The sequence below is a fragment of the Mixophyes fleayi genome, chromosome 1 (genome assembly GCF_038048845.1).
Source record: "Mixophyes fleayi isolate aMixFle1 chromosome 1, aMixFle1.hap1, whole genome shotgun sequence".
Taxonomy (NCBI): domain Eukaryota; kingdom Metazoa; phylum Chordata; class Amphibia; order Anura; family Limnodynastidae; genus Mixophyes; species Mixophyes fleayi.
The window spans coordinates 373,781,866-373,807,013 of record NC_134402.1 but is presented as its reverse complement, the minus strand read 5'-3'; the positions used below and the strand labels follow the sequence as shown (position 1 = coordinate 373,807,013).

General features: G+C 40.0%; 2 protein-coding genes across 2 annotated transcripts in view; one reads left to right on the top strand and one right to left on the bottom strand.

Annotated features, from left to right (window-relative positions):
- Positions 1 to 3,957, top strand: part of SNX24 (sorting nexin 24) — a 117,079-nt gene extending 113,122 nt beyond the window's left edge. Inside the window, exon 7 of the mRNA XM_075179153.1 lies at positions 2,352 to 3,957. Coding sequence (XP_075035254.1) covers positions 2,352 to 2,422 — 71 coding nt within the window. The 3' untranslated portion in view covers positions 2,423 to 3,957. The remainder of the gene's footprint in view (positions 1 to 2,351) is intronic.
- A 2,105-nt stretch (positions 3,958 to 6,062) lies between these two features.
- Positions 6,063 to 24,815, bottom strand: PPIC (peptidylprolyl isomerase C). The gene is made up of 5 exons (XM_075179139.1): positions 24,596 to 24,815; positions 16,090 to 16,203; positions 12,446 to 12,539; positions 11,953 to 12,137; positions 6,063 to 6,271 (listed from the first exon to the last, which is right to left on the bottom strand). Exons 1-5 carry the CDS (start codon positions 24,710 to 24,712, stop codon positions 6,137 to 6,139), a joined length of 645 nt encoding a protein of 214 aa, XP_075035240.1. The 5' UTR covers positions 24,713 to 24,815; the 3' UTR covers positions 6,063 to 6,136.
- Between the last annotated feature and the right edge of the window lie 333 nt (positions 24,816 to 25,148).

Here is a 25,148-nt window from a genome sequence, read left to right as displayed (position 1 = left end):
GGAAGGACATCAAATGGCTACTATATGTAGAAGGAACTAATTAGAATTTGGAAAATTGAATTTGTATGAATGCCACAAAATAGTTCAAAATATATTAGGAATCAATTGCAAGTGAAGCAATTACCTCTGTGAATGGAGGGGTATGTGTTGCTGGATCCCACTTATTTTTTGAGAAATGTACAGATTTGCGTTTCAAAGTGATTGACTGTTAATATATGATACTTTGTGACTCTTCTCACAATATACACCATTTTAAGCATGTCACTGTGGAAACTGAATGTAATGTTGGAACACTCCTTTCTACCACTGTGAACTGTATATTTTCTACGGTATAGCAGACATTATTCTATGTTTATGGTGCCACAATCTATGCTAAATTCTAGGTACATTTAAATTTAGATAAACATGCTCTAAAGGCATTTCCAAAGAAGGAAGTATAACAGCACAGTGGCCTAGTGGTTAGCACGTCTGCCTCACAGCACTGGGGTCATGAGTTCGATTCCCGACCATGGCCTTATCTGTGTGGAGTTTGTATGTTCTCCCTGTGTTTGCGTGGGTTTCCTCCGGGTGCTCCGGTTTCCTCCCACACTCCAAAAACATACTGGTAGGTTAATTGGCTGCAATCAAAAATTGACCCTAGTCTCTGTCTGTCTCCCTCTCTGTCTGTCTTTGTGTGAGTGTGTGTATATATTAGGGAATTTAGACTGTAAGCTCCAATGGGGCAGGGACTGATGTGAATGAGTTCTCTGTACAGCGCTGCGGAATTAGTGGCGCTATATAAATAAATGATGATGATGATGATGATGGTTTGTATTAGAAATGACTGTCTTATGTAGTGCTGATTTAAAAAATCTGGTCTATCATTCTTAACTGCTCACTGCTAAGATCCGTGTTGTCACCCCTGGTAGAATGATGGATCATCTTTGCATTTACTCTTTTGTATATATCATTTTGTGTTGTATCACTGTCAACTGAATTGTTTTATTTTTGTTATTTAATTCAATTAACATGTTCATAGTCTCTTGCAGTAGTACTCTGAAATGCAAAAGCCAGCGTTCAAAAAGAGATTCTAAAAATGATTATATTATTTCAAAACTATGGAAAAAAACAGATGTTTTGCTAAAACGACACTTCCCAGTTGGCTTATGTTTCAAATGTTTTTATTTCAGCAAGACCAGTTCTCTTGCAGGTTGATTGCCCCTGAATTGATCATAAAAATTAATGACAAACGCAGGATTTGTAGAAGGGGGTTTCCACGCCACGCCGCCAGTGGGTGTGACCAGCATGCATGGGGGCGTAGCTATAATTTTAGACAGTGCTTGGCTGCTCTCCAACTTTTCCTATCCCCATAATATACTGTACATGGGCAATGCTGCGTGCACTACCGTTAGGTGCACGCAGCTCTCCCTTTTCAAGCAGAGCTATGTGAAGCGGGGGCAGGGTCCAGCCACCTCAATTATACAGTGCCCCAGGCTTGGAGGGGGGTTTCCAGGCACTAAGAAACACCCCCCCCCTCGGTTTGCCTATGCAACTATAAAGCTTTGGGGCTTGATTCATGTGAGTCGTAAGGCCGTACGCGTGCCATATATTGCCTGAAATAGCACTGCGTTTGCTCAGAAACTGTCCTTGCGCCAATGACCGCAATTCATGTCCAAACGCAAATGACACTGCCTATGACTTAAAGGGCAGAACGGGGTTGGGAAGGATCGGACTAATGTAGTAAGAGTGCACTGAGGGCATGCGGCCGATTCAAGTCCTGGGTTTCTCTTATGTATGTTTGTTTCAGCCGTATCATTTGCTCCAGCTAACGGGCAGGTTTACTGACTGATAGTGATGACTTTTTTTTGTTTTTGTTTTCTTAAATATTTTTTTTTAAGCCAACCAAATTTTTATTAATGATTATAGTGTTGAGTTGTTCATTTATTTCAATATATGTGTATATGTGTGTGTGTGTATATATATATATGTGTATATATATATATATATATATATATATATATATATATATATAATGTGTGTGTGTGTATGTATATATATATTTTTTATGCTTTCTGATGTGACCCTCCATTGAACATACACTTATACTGCAGTCTGTTCTGTCCGTTAACATATGGCAAGTTACTTTCCGTTTTGAATCAGGCCCTCGATGTGGTGATTTTTTATTAAGAGAATGTTAATACTTCAGCTGCTGTACTGTAAATAAAGTAAATGCAGTAGTGCATTACAATCTTTTAAGATACTCGTCCCCTCATTAGTAAATAAACTTTTTTGAGTGTGTCTAAATCAGTGATTGTTTGACAACAGAATTATCCAATGAGGTTTCTTGACCATTCTTCTTTTCCCCCACTCAGATCATGCAGCAAATGTGGTGATTGAGGGAGTTCTTAATGGCATATTCTACCCACATCTACAGACCAGCTAGAGCAGCGATACCACCATCCTCCAACCTGGGAAGAAGTTGTGTTCTGTAATGTTTAGCTATATGCAGAGAAACCTGCGAAGGAACGTACAAAACTATTTATTTTTACTAAAAAACTGCCAATGGATACAAAGGGAGCATCAACAGCCCATTTCAAGGGATGTCTTTATTAAATGATCAAATCTTGTTAGCAGTAGTGTAGTCACACCGGCTTGTATTGGACTGCACATTTCCACAGGGCACCACTGTGTTCGAATTAAATTATGGTGATTTATAAAGCATAAAATATTCACCAGATCTAATGATTTGCTAATAATTACTAAAACTAAAGACTCTTTCCAAAAAATCATGGTCTGACCTTGAAATGTTTGTCCTTATGCATAACACTATAACTATAAAGCATTTAGTCAAGTAAAACAGTGAGTGGAATATTGTTGCTTTGAAATAACATTTAGTGCAATCATTTTTGTAGATCTCATGTTTCACTTATTGATTCTTTGCTTAGTTAGGTATGAAAGGGAATTTGTGTTTTGTATACTGACGCTACTTATTACACAGGTGCTGATGTTAGTAGTACAAGTGATTTTAAAGCTGCAATATCATGACAATTTTTTTTTTTTTACCATAAATAATGCGGGTTTACTGTAAGAAGACACATTGTCCTGCTTTTTACTTTTTAGCCTTTATTCTTCAAGCTGCTATGTATGATGTACACTTCGTGACATGTCACTGCCGTGGCAACCAGACACACAGCATTATTTAGTGAGCAAAGAGGCTTTGGAACGCCCCTCTTCTCAGCATGCTCATTCACAGCACAATCCCCCACTCCAGCCTCTTTCTTTTGCCATCATGTACATTGAGGGAGGGCTGTGATCAGGTGGCGCACTCCTCCGGAACGAGCTGGGGGGCTGAAATGCAAATCCGTACCACCTGAGACATTGCCTTGGACTGGCAGCCTTAGAAGTGTCTCCCACAGGTAGATTTTGTAAAGGGAAGACTGAGTTATAGAAAGACAGCCTAGAGATATGACTGATCCGATTCATTTGGAAAAGGTACAAAAGTTGCAGTTTAAAAAATAAATATATATATATATTTAATCCGTGGCTTTGTAGCTTTAATGTACTACATAACCATCTCTTTGCACATCTGTCTACATAAAGGTATTTTTATGCAACGTGCTGCTATTTATACATATGTTGATGTTTTTATTAGACACTTATACATGTCTTGTATTTTGAACTGTAATAAAGGGAAATAATTAAGCAGTAGTATGCCTGAGAGCATACCCAGTCTTGGAGTATTACAAGGCCTTTCATTAATTATAAATAATTGTGATGCACTGTATAGTAACAGAACAAGAGAGCTGCACCAAAACAAAGATTGCTTTAAGTAATGTGTAGTCTGTGGTGACATGGATTCTCCTTATGACTATTATTTGGTTCTCCACCTGGCGGTAAATGTATCATACTCCGGTTTCTTCAACTCGTGGGAGTTCGGCGAGATGACAGCTAAAATTTAAAACGGCGCTGCCTTGTAAAGGCAAGTTTCCCTTTACAAGGCAGCGCCGCTTTAAATTTTAGCTGTCATCTCGCCGAACTCCCGCGAGTTGAAGAAACCGGAGTATGATGCATTTACCCCCTTCAGATTACTTTAATGTATTGGCTTATACGTGCACTCCTACAGCTTTTACTAAATGCATTACTTTTGCTCTCTGGCTTCCTAATGTATTTTATGCAGAGAGCAGCTTTTGCCAGGGTAACCCAAATAAACATGGTGGAAAAGGACCGAAGGCATTTAGAAAAAGTTGCAGAAGGGATGGTACAAGCCAAAAATAATTTAACCAATGGACAAAGCCCAGGGATTTGGCATATTAGCTTGCAGACCCAAACAGGGGCAGCTCACTCACTGTCGTGTGTTGAAGAAAGCTCCTAGCTTAAGAAATGCATTGGAAGCCATTGTTTAATGAAAGAAAATCTACAACTTCCCTGTATTGAAGCAATTTGCTTCACTAGAGACGTATGCTAATTACTTTTAAAATGTTATACGCAAGACAAAAATGATCATGCACCTTGTTTACAATGTATTTACAATTTATAGCACTGCATCAATTAAGCTGCCTAAGTTTTAAATATCCCTATGAGTTTATTAAACTGCCTCTGAGATCCTCAGTCTCAAAATGACTCCAGCCTTCAGTATAAAAGTGTAAGTAGTATAGTAACACTACTGACATTGCATGAGATAGATGTAATATTTTTTACCATATTGTTACATTTACATATTTATTGTACATAATGTAATAAATACAGCATGTCACTGTTTAATATTTAGCACTACCAGATTAATGTGTGCAAACTTGTAGCTGTAATTGAAAATGCAACTGTGTATATACTGTAATAAACATATTAACTATTGGCATTGTCTTCAGTGTTTGTTTGAAAACTGTGATACACAGTAACAAAAAAACGCTCTCATTCTAACTACCTACTCATTCCTGCAATATAGGTTTCTCTATACCCCCCCCCCCCCCCCCTCCCCAATTAAATAATGTTGGGAGCCAGACTGTGAATAGGTATTCTCTCCAGGCCTCATGCAATAAGAGATTGTGGGTTGTGTCAGAATTTTTTTTCAATAAAGGCAAAATTTTGGTTGCCATGGTCTTATTGCAGACTTGTAACTTTGAACATTGAGGACCTCATGTAGAGTTGGACGCAAAGTCCGTTTTAGGCACATCCAGCAAAAAAACACTACCACGCATGTGCAGAAAGCACCAAATCCGCCTGCATCTTGGATGCAATTAACACTTTCGACAGCTTGCGACTCACTACGAGAGAATGGGAGGAACGCGGAATTGTGAAGGCGTGACCATGTAAATACATCCTAGTCGCAGTGAGGCGCAGACGCAACACACGTCAAAACAGGGCTAAAGCTGTGCGGAAGGAATTAGGTGGCGCAAGCGTTAGCTAGCTGCAGGAATTGCTCGCAGCTTGATAGGGTATTAAGAGTGGGACGCAACTGGGGTTTCTTGCCACTGGTAATACCCTACCAAGCTGCGGCACACTCCCACTCCTACACTTCTTAAACAGACTTTGCGTCCTACTCTAAATGAGGTCCTGATTGTACAAAACCCTCAATATCTTGGCCATGTAAATGTAGGACTGTTTGACATTATAATTGATCAAAAACAAAATTGTGAAAGAGAATATAGTTACAAGTCTGTGAAAGATTCTCTATCATAACAGATCCAAAGTCAGGATTTCCCATGGTGCTAGGCTCTGTTTATATAGACCCAATTCTTGCTTTATTTACTCAGGAAAGTAATATCCTGGAAATACTATACCTTACCATTGCATGTACAAACTTTAAAACACTTATGGGTTTACTGCAGAGGTTTACAGATTCTCTAGTCACTTACTAACCAGGAGTAAATATCCTGACTCTTAAGAACTGGTGGATAACATCATATTGTCATTGATTTGGATTAATGTAATGATTTCTATTATCTCATTTTCTGTCACTTTAAACTGATTTGTAGTTTAGTCATTCCTGTTTTCTGAACTCTGCACTCTCAATCTGACTTCCCCATCAGCTCAAATTTAGTCAGTGCTTCTGTCTTTGGTTATATTGATGTGAACCTGACAAGGTCTGATAAACCTATATATACATTTATTGTTGATCCATTAAAAAAGTGAATGTAAAGTTTGTTTGTTTGTTTTTTTCCTAATTTTGCCAGTCGTCCACTTCAACCACAAATGGTTCTTTTACAGTGGTTTGCCCACTGTTCACTATGACACAGTCTTCCAGAGGGCGATCTTTGTCGTCTGTCTGTTGGAGCTCTATGGCGTGCACGAAAGACTATGGAAGGAAATAAATAAGTTACATTGTCAGGTTAGCAGCAGTGATGCATTAGAAAGATATATTAAAGCAGTGGCTTTCAAATTAAAAAACAGTAAATGTCCTTTATGAATCAGAAAACATGCAGATGTGCGTATTTTTTGGTGCAAATGGTATATTTTGTCCACTGCTTTACAGTGGGTGTTAAAGCACTTCCTCTTTATTAATTACAGCTGTCCATTTTTTTCTCCTAAAATACTGTACATAGGAACTGTCGAAGTCAGCAAATTGGATAAAGTAATTTCAATTAATATTGAGCAAACTTGGTTGTCTTTGTCTGAAATTATGCGTAGAGCACACTACGGCGTGGAAGGGCGTATTCAGCCGCAACATGTGGCAATAATAAAGTTTTACCTTTATACTCACATTTGCATGAACACACACACTTGTAAATAGTACACATTAATTGTAGTTGCAACACATAGTTATTTATGTCGAGATATAGTAGTATTTGTTTAATAAGATATATGCATTTTAGTGAAACACAAGGTTCAGGTTACAGGAACTTTGTCATGTTTAGTATTATTTTAATCTATTCATCAGCAGTTGTCCGGTTCATTCGCCGAAGAGATCGCACATTGCATACTCTAGTTAGTGATGTTAGGGAATAAATGTTTAAAGTGATACTGACTATAAAATGCTAATAGACTAGTTGAAACTGTAGTCTTGGCGGGAAAGTTGGAGCACTTCCCCTGGAGAGATGACCCCCACCTTTTGGATATTTTGGTTTGAACTGGCCTATGACCTGCAGTACACTGGACCTTCCTGAAGCCTGGACCAATAGAAGAAAGCCACACCATCTGCATTGTTTTACTGTATTTCTGACTGCATATAAGCAGGAGCTTTGGGCTTAGTGACCAGTCTTCTTTGACCACAGCCTTCAGACCTGAATGACTGTTCACTGGATCAAGAGCGCCTGCGATAAGTAACGGCTGTACTTGTTATTATTTCGCTTGAATTATTCTGCTACTTTTTGATAATAAATTACTTTGTGCTTTGGAAACACAAATCGAGATTCAACAATCGTTATTTGATAGCGACAAAACGTGCATAACAGAACCTTGCCTAATATCCTAGACCGGTCATGATAGTGAGGATACATAAAGTCTATTTTATTGTTATATTTTTACATTTAATCTTTGAAGTACACTGGTTTTTGCAAGCATATAAATACTGTGTCAAATGCCCCATACCCAGAGCGACTGGACAGTGTAAAAGAAGTCCTAGTGAAAGTAATGGTCCCCAATCGATCACCGCCACTTCCAAGAAAGTATAGAAACCAAGAATTTTTTTTGGGCCTAAAAAGGCAACCTGTAAATTGCAGGCATATTAATGTGGTTTACTGTATCAAATGCCACTTTTAAGTGGAGTAGCCATCCAACAGAGGTGGTAGAAGGGAATTTAAGCATGCGTGGGATAGACATAAGGGTACCCTAAGTCTGGAAAAATGCTAAGGATAAAATAGGGTCTGAGGTTATCAGGACTAGAAAAATTGTAGATGAGCCGTATGTTACTTGTCCGCTGTCATATTCCATATTTCTGCACAAATTGACAACCAGCACAAACGCTTAACAGAGAACAAAAACAAAAAACACAAGTTTCAAATAAACTTTGAGGCTGATGCAGAGTGGGACGTACTTCAGTTTGTGTATCATATCTTCAGCGAACTCACTCGTCCAGAAAGCGGGTGCACGCCTATGCAGGCTTGCGAGATTCTAGCACTTACGCCCGCTTGTGTCTGGAGGTGGAACGCTGTGTTTTAACGTTGGCCAAGTACAGTAAAGACTTGTTTACAAAAATGCGGCTTATGTAGACCTGTAGAAACACACATATACCCCTCTTAGGAGGCGTATCTACCCAGTGCGGAGGTGGATGCATCTCCAGTGTACGGCTCTGCATATGGCTGGAAATGTACTATTATTCTGTGCTCTGTTTTGTTTTTTAAGGGCAATATACTCTAATTTTGCATCCAAGCATTTAGCCATACTCCTGCAAGTAAAAGTGATCAATGGGCGATGTTTAACATTAGTATTATGCATGGAGAAAACTCTACTGGGAATGCTGTGTGATCGCAACAGATTTTCCCACACTTGCTATATCTGCAAGTGTATTAGAAGTCAGCTTGGCATTCCATGACCTATATAAAAGCACCCCTCATCAGCCTCTTTGTTTTATGTGGTCACAGAACTGGTGAATATAAATCTGTTTTTTACACATGTAATTTTTACAAATGGTAATTTAAAGCTGCAATGTCGGGACCCCGCAGGTTAAGTGTTTAAAGACTTAACCCGACATTGCCGCTTTAAATTAACGTTCATAGAAGTCGCGATGACATCAGAGTGTACCGAGGAAGAGCTGTCGAATCGGAATAAGTTGCGGTCAGCATGCTGCTCCCATCGGTGATCTTCACAGTCTGTTTTCAGGTGTCTGGTTATATTGAAATCAGTTTTTCCTAAATTTATTTTTTATTTGTAGGCGTCCTCGCTGTCAGAATTGTGGCAATTGTTTTAATGATTACCACCGAGCAGGGGGCATAACAATGACTATAAAGTATATAAGGGGGACTACCTGCAACCACTTTTAGACACACAGTTTATCCTATAAGAAAGATTTTAGCATGTCCTAAGCCCTGTAAAGAACCATCGTTTTGTGAATCATACAGGTCTATATCAATTAAAAGCTCTGACAATACTGGATAAGGTCCAGACCACTAATTTATGCTCTTTTATAACATCAATAGCCCAAATTGTCCCCACTATGGGTAACTATTCATTACCTGAAAGGATTTGGTGAACGGAAATGATTGTGCATTTATAGAATGCAGCATGTGTTTAAAGACGGTGTCTTGAAGACATTTCAAGAACTTCAAACTGAATTCAATTTGCCTAGAGAATATTATTATATACAAATCTCCAGCTTAGGCTCCTTCTATAATAACCTGAATACACCACTAAACTATAAAACAGCCTCCCTAGGACAGGACTTATATATTGTCTGTATAGGAATATTTTGTGTATAAAAATGAAGAAAGTGTGGTCGGATCATTTAGGAATAACTCCTTGTATAAATGTATTTCTATTACTGGCACAGTAGTACACTGTATATAATTGTAAATGTACTGATTTCTGATGTAGTATGCTATTCTGAAGGCAACCTGTTTCTGTAACATTTTTGAAGAAAGGAAATCCCATGTCAATTAAGCATTTGATCAGAGAGTGACTAACACATTGTCTTAGCTGAGTGCACAGCAGGGGGTCAACTTCTTTTGTATCTTGTGTGTTAGCGATATAGAGAAATTTAATAATGAAACAGCAAGTCATTGGGAAAATTACAGGTTGATGTAAATTGTGTTTAAATCCAATTTTGTAGAATGCATTGCGTCTGGATGCTAAACATTAAATGTAATATCTCAGATTTAGTACTGCCAGGCTATTTTACCCACTATGCATATAACCTAAAACTATAAAAAGCTGTACTGTGCATTTAAGGTGGATTTCATCTTGTATCCTAAGCTGGTGTGAAACGGTCCTTTTAAGAACCCTCTCAGGATTGTGCCTCTTGTCTATTGCTTGCCGTATTCATGTGACCAACAGTTAAGAGCGAATACTCTAATCCGTTCCACAGCTGACCTGTGTGGAACCGGGTGTACTGTGTCCTCACACTGACTGCTACCCATCAGTTCTGATCCATAGTCATGAGGAACCAGCACGAGGCACTGCAGTTATTATATAAAAATCACCCAGCAGTGGATTCTGGTGCTGGTGAAGAGCCTGGTGGCCGCAACAACTTCTCTCCTACAAATAGTGCACAGTTCGCAATAAGTATCTGGTGGCAGGTGACAACTGACAAGTATGTGGCCAGTAATGGTGGGTTACTGGTGGAAAGAAACCCAGCTGATCTGTAATAAGGCCAAAAAGACATGGTGGCAGAGTGAGCTCATCTGGTCAGTTTATTAAAGACACAGGGTGTCTGAGTAAGCCCACCTTGTCACACCTTCTGGTGGTGAGTTAAATTGAGGTGGTTTTTCCAAGACCAGTTGAGTAGAGCTGGATTACGCAGGAGAGCAGTAACTGAAGCGCAGGAGAATGCACGGGATAGCGCAGGCGGGTCGCAAAATTCTGTGCCAAGCAAGGAACATGGATATTCTCTGTCCTACTATGAAAGGCGAGATTAGATGAGCTGGCATGAACAGCTCAGACGTCGAAGAAGCTGATGGTGACCCTAACTGATAGCCCAGGAGCAACAATAGAGGAACCTGTAACAACATCCCAGGGCCAAGCAACTGCTCACAACAGCTGCTCATCTTCCCCACAGGGTGAACCAGCAGCGCCTCAGCTTTCTGACAATAGCGGGGATGCTGTGCTAAAGAGGCAGCTGGGGGGGACCCAGGAGAGAAGGAGATTGAGGTGGATTGTTTGCTGATAAGATGCCACAATATATAAACATAGTATCACAGCTATGCAGAAGCTACTAGTGGATGGACATACACTTGCCCAGGAATGTATGAAGGAGGCATCCAAGAACAGTAGACTTGTAAATTTATTATACAAGCATAAGAAGTGTCCTGTTATGTTTTATATTATTTGAGGGGAGAGGTATAGGAGAAGGCTCTTACGAGGAAGAAGTAAAGACATGGTTCTGTGCAGCAACTGCAAATAACTGGTTGCTAATGTTGTACTGAATATCCTACCCTGATAGAAGGTTATTGACCTCCAATTAATAGCCTCTACTGCCAAGATTCACGTTGGGGTCACCGGCCAGAGTCTCTAGCTGGCTAGAACCTTGAGAACAATATATATACTAATGTCATTACATATGTATTTAAAAATCTGAAGTACTTATGTATGTCAGATGTTTGTGTACATGCTTATGCAATGATCTGTATGTTACATAGAAAATTTCTTATATTTGGTGAGGGGTAATGTTACTTTTGACACACCACCTGGATTTGAGGCACACTGCATTTGAGCATTTTGTTTTAATATAAAAAGTATGTATGATATAAAATAAAGTACCACTTCCTGTAAAATAAAATGATTGCATGCTCCAGACCTGCACATTTCAGAACAGGCATAAGAGGGAGCCTGACTGTTATTGCTGGGCCCCCGTACCATCCACACACCCTGCAGTGGAGGTAGTTCCTCTACTGGAACTCACCTCCAAGTTCATTGTCCCGAATAAAGGCTCAGTCTGTAGGCTCGGTCACAGAATTTATTGGTGGCTTCTGATATTCTTTTATTTTAGAGTAAGTGCTACATTGTTACCATCATACTGAATATTACAGAATGTATTGTAGTATCTAAGGCTCCACTGCCTTCCAGGACTTGGGTGTGTACCCTTTTGAATTAAATAATTTATGTTATATGTTGGGGAATCTGTGTCTGAATTTCATGACTGGAAGAAAGAGGACATCTGTGGCGAAATGTCATCTATAAAACGTTTCTTCATAGGGTAAACACAAGACAAATATAGGAAAGTAAATGACTCATATTTTTGGGAGGTTCAGCTAGTCTTGCTGCTTAGTCTCATGATGGTGAAGAAAAATGCAGTTTTTCTTCAGCAATATGATATATATATATTAATTTATAAGGTTTTCGTGGGTACCTGACAAACTATCAGAATGCTGAGGTCTCGGTCCTTACCATGCCATCCAGGACTTTTCCAAACACAACATGTTTTCCATTTAGCCATAAAGGTCGGGTTGTGGCGATGAAGAACTGTGACCCATTAGAATCTGGCCCTGAATTTGCCATGCTCACCCAGCCAATGCCATAGTGCTGGAGCTTAAAGTTCTCATCTGGAAACTGCTCTCCATAGATACTTCTACCTGCAACAAAAGTATAATCACTTAAGAAATGTTCTTATTCTAAAATAACATTCCAGAGAGTAAAATAAATTCCAAAAAGAAAAAAAGATGTATGAAAATAAACCTGTAAGTATTTGTTTCTCACAATTGAAAAATATTGACTACTGCCCAATGGTAGATATAGCTCAAAACAGGTATTTTAATTAAATAAAAGTAATTTAAGGCAGCAGATTATATATTGCTGAAAGAGAAAATAGCCTTTTACGTCTACACCAACACCAATGTAGGGTAGAGACATCTTAGTGTGCGCTGAGAAGGCTAAAATTTACCTCCTGTCCCATCTCCGGCTGTGAAATCTCCTCCTTGGATCATAAAATCTTTGATAACTCTGTGAAACTTGCTGCCTTTATAGCCATAACCGTACTGCATTGAAAGGAAACAAAGTGTAAACATTGTATACTAAGGGCACTAGAATCACAATGTAATGCTGGGTTACCACAGTCATGAGCTGCCACAGATGATATTATCTATGATGAGTCACAAGGGTTCCCTATTCCTTCAACTTTGTGTCATACAGTCATTTTCCAGGTGATGTCTAAAGTGCTGTTACAAGCTCTGACACTGAAACATTCGTTATACAATTGCATTGATTTTGCCAATAATCCACTAGACAGAATTTTATCGGTACAGTCTTACATATTTAGGGCCTCATTTATATGTAGGAGCAAATCCAACCCAAGCATCAGGACAAACCATATTGTGATGCAAGGGGTGCAAATGCAATTTCTTTTTTGCATACAGGGAAAACACTGCCTGCTTTTGCATGTAGCATGCATATAAAGGACAGCTTTAACTTAATACTTTAATTTGAAAATGACCTAGGATGCATCCCCCTACTAAATGTTGTCCCTCCCTGCAGGTTTTGCCGAAGTACAAAATTGCACCTTCTAGTTGGATTTACTCATAACTCCAACTAAGATGCTTATTGTGATGCAGCTTCTGGTAAAATGAGGGAGCAGAAGTAACTGCATGCAGGTAATAGCCATCTGCCAGCAGGGCGGGATTAAGGGAATGGAGGCCCCTGGGCTAAGGGGGCCTCCATTCCCCCGTGAGGAAAACCCCCTCCCGTGATCCGAGCCGCCCCTCCCCCGGTGATCCGAGCCGCCCCCAAGGCACTTACCTCCTTCTCCTGACATTGCAGTCCTTCCCCGGCGCGCGGTACGCTCTTTACTGAGGAGATCTCGTGCGCGCCGGGGAAGGACCGCAGTGATCATGTGCGCGCCCCCGCCCCCGACCGATCAATACTGCTGCTGAGCATTTTCAAGGTTCAAGGGCCCCCTGGATGCCCTAGGCCCCTATGCTGTAGCCCAGTTAGCCCTAGAGTTAATCCAGCCCTGTCTGCCAGCTGCTCCTGCCACTGTCCTTCACTTTGGTTAGGCTGCTCCCTTGCACATCATAGAAGGCAGGAAGAGATTCATGGATGGACATCACTGCTCTTCCTTCTAAAGGGCCACTAAGAGTAAATGAGGCCCAAATGCGTGAGACTGTACTGAAAACAATCAACCAGTCTGGAGGATTTGGGGAGAAATATGAGCACTTGTATGACCCATATGTCAGCATCAGAACTTGTAAGCATATTTCAGCTGAAAAATAAGATAGACTGTACGAGATGAAGTTCAATTAATTTAATAGAAAAAAAATCATCTTAATAGTTCTCATCAAGACAGTTTTTGACTTGCATACCATTCGTTATAAAATGTCTCCAAACAAAACCAAATACATTTTTCCCCATGGAGATAGAATATTATTGTAAATGATTTCATACAGAGCTACATCAATTGATTGAAAGAGGACTTAAAGGCCCACTAAATTCTAAAACTTATTTTTTCATGCATAAAGCAATTAACCTAACCTGATTCCACTGCAGCTGTTAAAAAGTTACGTATTATGTCTTCCCTCCACTACAGACAGCTGCATCCCCACCCACATCTACAAGACAATGTCCAAATGGGGTCTCACACAGCTAAGGCATCAGCTGTTTGAATCCACCAATCTGCACAGTGCCTTTCTGCAGCCCTAGCAAACACTGCTTAGTTAGAAAAACACCTCCCTCCTAACATATAAAGCTGCTGCAGAGAGATAAAAGGAGCATAATGAATAATATTTATTTGTTAAGTACAAACATTTAAGTTATTTCATGTATATTATTCAGCTCAGCTCATATACAACCTTCTATATATATTAATGTCAAATGCTGGCTTTACTTGTTCTTTAACAGGCAAAGGTGCTATAAATAAATGTCTATATATAATTATTTTGAGTTATTCGATTAATGATGTTTTGTTTTAATCGTTCTGAGTCATTTAACAATTGCTGTGCAAAATGAGAAATGTATAAATAATAGAGATGAGCGGGCGCGGGATCCGAGCACTGTTCGGATATTTCCGGCGGGCAAAAAAATGAAAACGAGGCTCTGTCGTCCAAGTCTCGCGTCGAATCTCGCGAGGGGTGGGAGGGAGGGCCCAGAACAATTCCATCTTGTACCTTTTTTTTTGGCAATATGTGTTTAAGCTACCTCGGTGCAACCTTTTGGCTTAAAAACAAATATTGTGAGGTGTTCAGAATAGACTGGAAATTAGTGGAAATGATTGTTATTGAATGATATTGAGGTTAATAATAGCGTAGGAGTGAAAAAAAAAAAACACAAAACTGGTTTTTAGCACTTTTTATGTTTTTTCCAAAATAAATCCGAACCAAAACCTTTCGTCAGGTGTTTTGCGAAACAAATCCGACACCAAAAGTGGCCGGTGCACATCCCTAATAAATAATAGAACTGGACTTTCCTCATTGGACCTTAGTGCACCATATTTGTTTTATTACTTATTTATTTTATACTTTTATTTATGTCCCCATAATAAACCTAATATAACTATAAAAACCAGCATGACATAAAATCCACAATAACTGTTTTGAACAAAAATTTGGATGAGCCCCAGAACCTGTTCTCACGGACATGTAGGAGTCCAAATTGGTTAAGGCCTAGCCATTCTGTCCTCTCTAGGATTATATCCACACCCAGAACAATGGCGATCATCTTCCTACCACATTTACCAACATGCCTCAAAATAATCTGACCCATTTCCATCAGGTAATTATTGGGCTACTTTTGGGTGCCATACACCTGTCCTATTGTCCAATGTTGCTGCTGATATCACAGCCTGTTTAGTCAGTTTCAAAGATACAAATATGGTAATTAGAATGGAATGTGAACGGTAAACACTAGTAGATAAAGTACAGGGTTGAATACATTGGGATAAAGGATGGGAGACACTTCCACTCTGTGCAGTTTATTTGAGCTGTGGCTCTTATGTTGTATACACAGAACCCCATGGTGGTTTTGTAGCAGGACTAGATCTAGGCCCAATAAGAATCGATGTGCTGATCTCTTGTACTATATTATTCCCTGAATAGACAGACTGATTATGTGATGCCTGATTAATAGTTTTCTCTAATAAAGTTTAAGGTAGCATGAAAAAAACACAAGAGGGTAGAGAGAGCTCCTCAGGGCAATAGTATGTCTACGTGTCAGTACAGAGGATAAGGACCATGTTAAATATCATTGCCCTCCTCCCCCCCCCAGCCCCCCTTCCATGCAGCCTGCAATTAACTTACTGCATCAATCAGCAGTATTTAATATTTTATGCTGCTTGTAGTTTTTGTAACCTGGGAGAAGACAATGCCCTGAATCTTTTATTTTTTTGGTTTAGGTAACATATACATCTTTCTTAAAAGATAAAGGGTACATATAAAAATGTGCTAGGTAACTCATTTTATTCCTGTTAACACTGAAATAAAGGAATTATTCCACAGGCCTAGGCAATCATCATCAGCATTTATTTATATTGTAATCTTTATCTGCAATCTTCATCTCCGTCTCTAAAAATATAGTCCGCTCTGTAATTAAAATACTTACTTCTCCAGTCGCCAGTGCAACAAAATTTTTCACAGTTTTCGGGACAATTTTTCCAAATAAACCAATGACTATACGTCTAACGTTTCCTTCTCCGATCTTTATATCGAAAAATACCTGCAAAATAGAAGGATAATGACATAAGAGGCACCTAGTTATATATGACACACCACATAATGTAATATAGTCAGGGCCGCCGAGAGGGGGGGGGAGCGGGTACTAATTACCCGGGCCCGGCATGTCAGGGGGCCCGGCCCGGGCCCTTGCGCTGCTGATTTTTTTTAATTTTTTAATTTTTTTTTTGAAAACGTTTTTTTTCCTTTCCTTTTTTTTTTTTTTTTTTGGCGGCGGGGGGGGGGGGGGGCTCGGTCGTTGGTGGGGGGAGCAGGCTAGTTTTAAAAAAAAAAAAAACATACTCACCTGATCGCGGAGCCGGCATCCCTCCTCTCTGCTGCTCTGTGCTCTATTCAGACTGTCTGAATGCTGGGTGTGATGTCATCATGTCATGCCCAGCATTCAGTCAGTCTGGAGCACAGAGCAGCAGAGAAGACCAAGAGAGGAGAAAAGGTAAGTGAAGGGAGGAAAACGAGGGGGGCACAGAGGGGTTAAAAAACGGGGGGGGGGGCAGCATGACAGAGGGGTTAAAAAATGAGGGGGAGCACAAAGGGGTTAAAAAACGGGGGGGCAGCATGACAGAGGGGTTAAAAAATGAGGGGGCACAAAGGGGTTAAAAAACGGGGGGGCAGCATGACAGAGGGGTTAAAAAATAAGGGGGGGCACAGAGGGGTTAAAAAACGGGGAAGCAGCATGTCAGAGGAGTTAAAAACGGGGAAGCAGCATGTCAGAGGGGTTAAAAACGGGGAAGCAGCATGTCAGAGGGGTTAAAAAATGAGGGGGAGCACAGAGGGGTTAAAAAATGGGAAAGCAGCATGTCAGAGGGGTTAAAAAATGAGTGGGGGCACAGAGGGGTTAAAAAATGGGAAAGCAGCATGTCAGAGGGGTTAAAAATTGAGGGGGGAGCACAGAGGGGTTAAAAAACGGGAAAGCAGCATGTCAGAGGGGTTAAAAAATGAGAGGGGCACAGATGGGTTAAAAAATGGGAAAGCAGCATGTCAGAGGGGTTAAAAATTGAGGGGGGAGCACAGAGGGGTTAAAAAATGGGAAAGCAGCATGACAGAGGGGGTGAAAAAATGAGAGGGGCACAGATGGGTTAAAAAACGGGGCAGTATGGCACAGTGGGGTTAATAAACAGGGGTCAGCATGGCACAGTGGGGTTAAAAAATGGTGGGCAGCATGACACAGTGGGGTTACAAAGGGGGGGGGGGGAGGCATGGCACAGTGGGATTGAAAAAGGGGGGGAGCAGCATAGTATAGTCTGATGAAGGGGAGCCAGATGAAGGGGGCAAAAACAGCATGGAGGGCACAGTGTGATCATAAGGCATGGCGATGATGAAGGGGCACATTATTGTAATATTGGAGCTGGAGGAAGGCCTAATTATTAATCGTGGGTGCTATTGATTTAACGCTGGGGCTGGCTGTAATTTTCTAAATGTAGCCATTTTTTTTTCAAAATAGGTCCTTCAACATTTCTGGATCCGGACAAGCCACAACTAAAGAAAGCAGCAGCCACAGGTGGAGAAAGTGAGAAGAACAGGTAGGAGAGAGCAGCACAGTGTGTGAAATGTTGTGATTCTAGTAGGGACAATACCAATTTTTGGTGAATGTTGTGTCCAATGTAAGGTGTAGGCCAAGACTGAACTGTTTGTGTACACACTGCATTGTTTGTATACTACCCTGTGGTGGTAGATGTCCTGAAAGTCAGGAGTGCTTAAACATATGTGACGCTCCGGCGAATTGAGAGCCTAGTGGTTTTTATGTTAGCCACGCCCCAATGGCACGTTTGCCACGCCCCCAAATGCATGACCGCACCTCCCAAAATTTTTGCACTGCCGTTTGGCTAGCCACGCCCCTGAATATATGACCATATAACTAATTTTTTTTGCGCCGCCGTAAGGCGGCGCAAAAAAATTTTGGGGCTTACTTCACTATGAGGGGGGCCCCATGAATTTGTTGTACCCGGGCCCTGAATTCTTCTTGGCAGCCCTGAATATAGTATTCAGATACCTACTATATGACAACTCCTTGACTGTTTCACACAAACAGGTAGTAGATGTGTGGTGATGTATACAAAGCCCCCCTCACATCTTCAAGGAAATATAATGAAGTTGAGTGATCATGTTCTTGTAATATACGAGAATGTGACACCATGTACATAACAAGCAAAGGTCTAGCAAAAACTTTCAAGGTCACATTGTTTGCAATCCTTGCAGTTTGCCTGCAGTCTATAAGATCAGCCTGGATACTCCAGGAATGAGAACGCCTCACCATTACTGATTAAGGCAGAATTTACTAGAAGAATGTCTAGCTTTATCCAAAACAATTTTAATCATAATAAATAAACAAGTATATGGTCAAGGTGAATTTCAAGATATGTTGGCTGCAATTCTATTAAGCTGGTCCATGTGTAGAAACCACATATCTCTCATTACCAGTTGTCAGGAAAATAAGTAAGATGTTTATGCTTATGTGGAAAGAAACGAGGAAGAAACCTGTTTAAAGTATGTATCCTACAGACTCTGATTAAGTTGCTATGTAAACAAAGCAAAAAAAATTGTATAATTTAAAGAAATATTTCAGTATAACATTTATAAGAAAAAGCTATGACCAGAAATCAGATGTGTTTTTTAAGATATACATTATCACAGATAAAGGACTGACAAGATGGCCGACCAAGAAGAGGGGGCTGTAGTGAACTCCTCTAGGTTAAGGTCATCTAAATAATAAGTGTATGCGCGTGTGTGTGTGTATATATATATATATATATATATGTGTGTGTATATATATATATATATATATATATATATTAGAGATGGGCGGGTCCGGTTCTCCGAGAACCGAACCCACCCGAACTTTGGGTATCCGAGTACCGAGCTGAGCAGCTCGGTACTCTCCCGCCAATTCCGAATCCAAATCGAGGCCGAACGTCATTGTGACGTCGTCGGATCTCGGGACTCGGTTCTCGCGATACTTCAACTTTATAAATACACGCCTCCACAGCAATCCATCGCCATTTGACAGAGGGAGAGAGCAGGGTGTAGTCATAGGCTAATTAGAGCAGGGACAGAGAAAGAATACAATATTGTTCTTGCAATTGCTCTAACCAAAATCGCTAGTGCAGAGAGGAGGATAGAGGTTTATTATTTTTTCTTCATATTTGGCACTCCCCAGCGCTTTTGGGTTGTCCCCCATAATTGTGCATTAATATTTCTGGCTGTCAAAAGTCATATCTGTCAGCAGTATCTACTCAATAAATGTTAGCACTCCTCAGTGTTTTTGGGGTGTCCTCTCTAATTGTGCATTAATATTTCTGGCTGTCAAAAGTCATATCTGTCAGCAGTATCTACTCAATAATTTTAAGCACTCCTCAGTGTTTTTGGGGTGTCCTCTCTAATTGTGCATTAATATTTCTGGCTGTCAAAAGTCATATCTGTCAGCAGTATCTACTCAATAATTTTAAGCACTCCTCAGTGTTTTTGGGGTGTCCTCTCTAATTGTGCATTAATATTTCTGGCTGTCAAAAGTCATATCTGTCAGCAGTATCTACTCAATAAATTTTAGCACTCCTCTGTGTTTTTGGGGTGTCCTCCCTAATTGTGCATTAATATTTCTGGCTGTCAAAAGTCATATCTGTCAGCAGTATCTACTCAATAATTTTAAGCACTCCTCAGTGTTTTTGGGGTGTCCTCTCTAATTGTGCATTAATATTTCTGGCTGTCAAAAGTCATATCTGTCAGCAGTATCTACTCAATAAATTTTAGCACTCCTCTGTGTTTTTGGGGTGTCCTCCCTAATTGTGCATTAATATTTCTGGCTGTCAAAAGTCATATCTGTCAGCAGTATCTACTCAATAATTTTAAGCACTCCTCAGTGTTTTTGGGGTGTCCTCTCTAATTGTGCATTAATATTTCTGGCTGTCAAAAGTCATATCTGTCAGCAGTATCTACTCAATAAATTTTAGCACTCCTCTGTGTTTTTGGGGTGTCCTCCCTAATTGTGCATTAATATTTCTGGCTGTCAAAAGTCATATCTGTCAGCAGTATCTACTCAATAAATGTTAGCACTCCTCAGTGTTTTTGGGGTGTCCTCTCTAATTGTGCATTAATATTTCTGGCTGTCAAAAGTCATATCTGTCAGCAGTATCTACTCAATAATTTTAAGCACTCCTCAGTGTTTTTGGGGTGTCCTCTCTAATTGTGCATTAATATTTCTGGCTGTCAAAAGTCATATCTGTCAGCAGTATCTACTCAATAAATTTTAGCACTCCTCTGTGTTTTTGGGGTGTCCTCCCTAATTGTGCATTAATATTTCTGGCTGTCAAAAGTCATATCTGTCAGCAGTATCTACTCAATAAATGTTAGCACTCCTCAGTGTTTTTGGGGTGTCCTCTCTAATTGTGCATTAATATTTCTGGCTGTCAAAAGTCATATCTGTCAGCAGTATCTACTCAATAATTTTAAGCACTCCTCAGTGTTTTTGGGGTGTCCTCTCTAATTGTGCATTAATATTTCTGGCTGTCAAAAGTCATATCTGTCAGCAGTATCTACTCAATAATTTTAAGCACTCCTCAGTGTTTTTGGGGTGTCCTCTCTAATTGTGCATTAATATTTCTGGCTGTCAAAAGTCATATCTGTCAGCAGTGTTCAGCACAGCAGGGAACTTAGTCAGTGATCGCCGTAGAAGGTTACTTCCCAAAAATGTGGAGAAAATGATGTTTATAAAAATGAACTACATCTTCCACGAGGAAGGCCTTCACCATCCAAGACATGCAAGCACTGACTGTTCTCTAATGGCGGATTCAAGCGGCGATGAATTGATAGTCTGTGATGATGACGATAACACTGATGAGGGTGAGGATGAAGCTGAAGATGATGCCGATAACATCTTTTTAAAACTTTCTATGTAAGTGTAGGGTGCAATCTACCCCCAAAGAGGAAAGGGACTTGTGGCATTTCCATATCACATACCATCTTGAAAGGCTGCTGTTAGGGCAATTTATCCTTAAGGGTAGGGTGTCATAGACAGAGTGACCCTAAACTGGCTTTGTCCATTTTTCATAATATTGTACAGTCTATAATGGCTGAATTTTTTAGTATTTTATACAAGTGGAGGGGGGCCTAGAGAGACAGAAACCAAACTGGCTTTCTCCATGTCAATTAATATTGTACAGTCTATAATGGCTGAATTTTTTAGTATTTTATACAAGTGGAGGGGGGCCTAGAGAGACAGAAACCAAACTGGCTTTCTCCATGTCAATTAATATTGTACAGTCTATAATGGCTGAATTTTTTAGTATTTTATACAAGTGGAGGGGGGCCTAGAGAGACAGAAACCAAACTGGCTTTCTCCATGTCAATTAATATTGTACAGTCTATAATGGCTGAATTTTTTAGTATTTTATACAAGTGGAGGGGGGCCTAGAGAGACAGAAACCAAACTGGCTTTCTCCATGTCAATTAATATTGTACAGTCTATAATGGCTGAATTTTTTGGTATTTTATACAAGTGGAGGGGGGCCTTGAGAGACAGAAACCAAACTGGCTTTTTCCATTTCTTTACATATTTAACTATAAGTGTAGGGTGTAATATACATTCAAAGACGATGGCTGCATTGCCAATATGCATAGATGGAGAGGAAGACAATCTGTTTTGTGTGTAGAATAGGCCTACCAACGAAGAATTAAACTGTTTTTTGGGATGATTTATTACCTCAACAATTAGATTACTTGTCTCTAAAACAGTTGGAGCACTAAATTGGGTTAATTTAGGCCCAAAAACATGGATTTTCCCAAAAAATAGCAAAACAAAACCAAACAAAACCAAAACCAAAACCAAAACACGCAATGGAGGTTTTGCAAAACCAAAACCAAAACCAAAACACGACGGTAATCCAGATCCAAAACCGAATCCAAAACCAAAACACGGGGGTCAGTGACCATCTCTAATATATATATATATATATGTGTGTGTGTATATATATATATATATATATATATATATATATATATATATATGTGTATATATATATATATATATGTGTATATATATATATATATATGTGTATATATATATATATATATGTGTATATATATATATATATATATATATATATATATATATATATATATATATATATATATAAAGTGAGCCCGCAAGCATACATCTTTTATATAACACCTTTTATATAGCTGTCTTTCTATAAAAACCTTGCGCAGGAATTAGACTAGAACACAAACCGACTTTATGGTAAATTAATGCAGCTTGTAACCTGTGCAATTAAAGGGACACTAAACTCTATTAATGTTTTTTTATTCCCCCCCCCCCCTCCCCACCCAAACTTGCAACACCCCAGTATCACTCAATACAGCCTACTTCTGGTAGAAAAAGCTAAAGGATCGGCAATTCAGCCTGGTCAGAAAATTGGGCACTTGTATACCAGGCAGACCAGCTTAAGAAGGGTTCCCTGTTACTATGGGATAACAGTATTGGCCCACTCACACTTCTCATTGAAGCCCTGCAGAACGTTGGTAGAGGAGGCAGAGGGTCTGTAAGTTTAAAAAGATGGGAAGGTGTAATAAAAAATATACAGGCCCTGATTTATTAAGGAATGTAAATGCTGATATGTGTCGTACTTTGCATAACATTGCTCTGCGCATCATCAATACAAAGGACACTTTGGACAGCCTACGATTTCATGGGCGGAACCCGGGAGGGAAGGGGCGTATGCACAAAGTCAATGTCCAGTAAGGGCGTACCAAGGTCGAGTGCATGTACATCTGTCCGTCTGGTTTTCATTAATTTCTATATTGTAAATAGGTGTTAATTTTATCATCATCATCATTTAATTAATAATTTTTAATCTGTGCTTTCTGATGAGACTTTATATATACATATGTAATGTGCCGTATAGCCAGAGTGTACTTGCACCCATAGTCAACTAGAAACATGTCTTGAGATCCTCTCCTTGTTGGGCGTATTTGCTTGCATTTTCCATTCGTCTGAATCTCCTGTTTAGGCAGTAACACCCCCTGTGCTGGCGCTGTGGAACCCTTGAGTTACCATATAAATAAAAGATAATAAGTGGGGGGCAGCAGGGTGGCTAAGTGGTTAGCACTTCTGCCTCACAGCGCTGGGGTCGTGAGTTCAATTCCCGACCATGGCCTTATCTGTGTGGAGTTTGTATGTTCTCCCTGTGTTTGCGTGGGTTTCCTCCAGGTGCTCCGGTTTCCTCCCACACTCCAAAAACATACTGGTAGGTTAATTGGCTCCTATCTAAATTGACCCTAGTCTCTCTGTCTGTGTGTTTTGTTAGGGAATTTAGACTGTAAGCTCCAATGGGACAGGGACTGATGTGAGTGAGTTCTCTGTACAGCGCTGCGGTATCAGTGGTGCTATATAAATAAATGGTGATGATGATGTGGGGGACCTGCTGAACTGCTGGAATGATATAGCATTTGCTATTTTGTTTTATTATCCTTAAAGCCAACATGACACTTCCAAAAACATATTAAACAGATATCTGAAAACAATAAACATATAAATAAACTTAAGTTACTTTTACTGTATGTTACAACTGTTTCTATAAATATACATGAACATGAAGGTAATCCCTTGTACTAGCAGGAGCATGACCGTAAGAAGTATTCCAGCTTTGACAGACTTCTTATTGGCTCTGAACCTGCACATGGAATTATTGTCACAAGCTTGGCAGCCAACATAGACACTACCTAGCTGATGTACCAGACAAAGAGGGATGGGCACAGTTTTATATATCATATATTAATGATGTGTGTGTGCTAACAATTGTATACTACAATTAGGCTTCCACTGGGGCTATAATATTAATGATAGATTATTCCAAACTGCACTCATTACCTTAAATTCCACCAAAAGCTATTTTTTGGGGGGAATTACTCTTTAACAAAATCAACGAGTGACGTTCTTATGCACCAGTGAATCATTTATTAGGAAAACACTGCTAAGTTGGTAAAAGTAAAAAAAGAATTTAGCAAATATTTGTATTTAGTTTCCAGTATGTGACAAGTTACAGTTAGGCTGTGGGCCTAGAAAGTGTTAACCCCACCTCTTCTGATCCCCAGTAACATGACTTTTATAGGACACAAACCGTTCTCTGCGTGAAGAAAGTTCTATATGAAAGTTCTATGAGCAGCTGTGACACAACTATCCTCATCTGGAACCCTCCCACAACTTTATATATCTACTCCATTGTCAGAGCCAGTCAGAGGCTCTGTCCTGTAAAAGCGGATTCACTGATGCCCTTATGCCAAGTTCTGATGTTACTGAACTGTCTGTAATCGGACCCTATGCCAGAAGCTACAGTACCCGCATATAACGCCATGCCCCCTTATAGGACCTGTCATCTGCCCGTTACCTTATGAGTGACGGTGGGTCCTCTCTTCTTATAGCCCTCTGCCCCCGGCAGCGTGTACAAGGTGAGGCACACAAGCAGCAGAGCCCGGACCATCTTCAGCACAGCCACCGGCAGCATCTGGCCAGATGGAGCTGCACTGTGTACAGCGGGTCAGCAACGTCAGCAAGAGCTGGGGGGGATCTCCTTCCTCCCACATTAAGTTCTCCATCCAGCCCGGCCTCCTGCCTGCTCCCGCCCCCTGTAGTATAGCATGTAGGGGGGAGAGATGTCACTTACTCCATTCACCGGGTTATATAGCGACAGTAGCTTTTCTCACACAGTAAAATAGTTACTCCAATAAATACACTTTTTCTGAGCAGCACTTTGGAACTGGTATTAATCTAATGGTGGACCTGTCATGTGTATCTGGGAAATCTGACATCACTAATACAGTACATGTCCCTCATTTGTACTTCTTGCAATATTATTATTCCAGATGTGTAATGTGGACAGAAGACATTAATTCATGGGGAACTGCCTAAGAAAGTTACTACTTCCTGCAGTTTGATGAAGT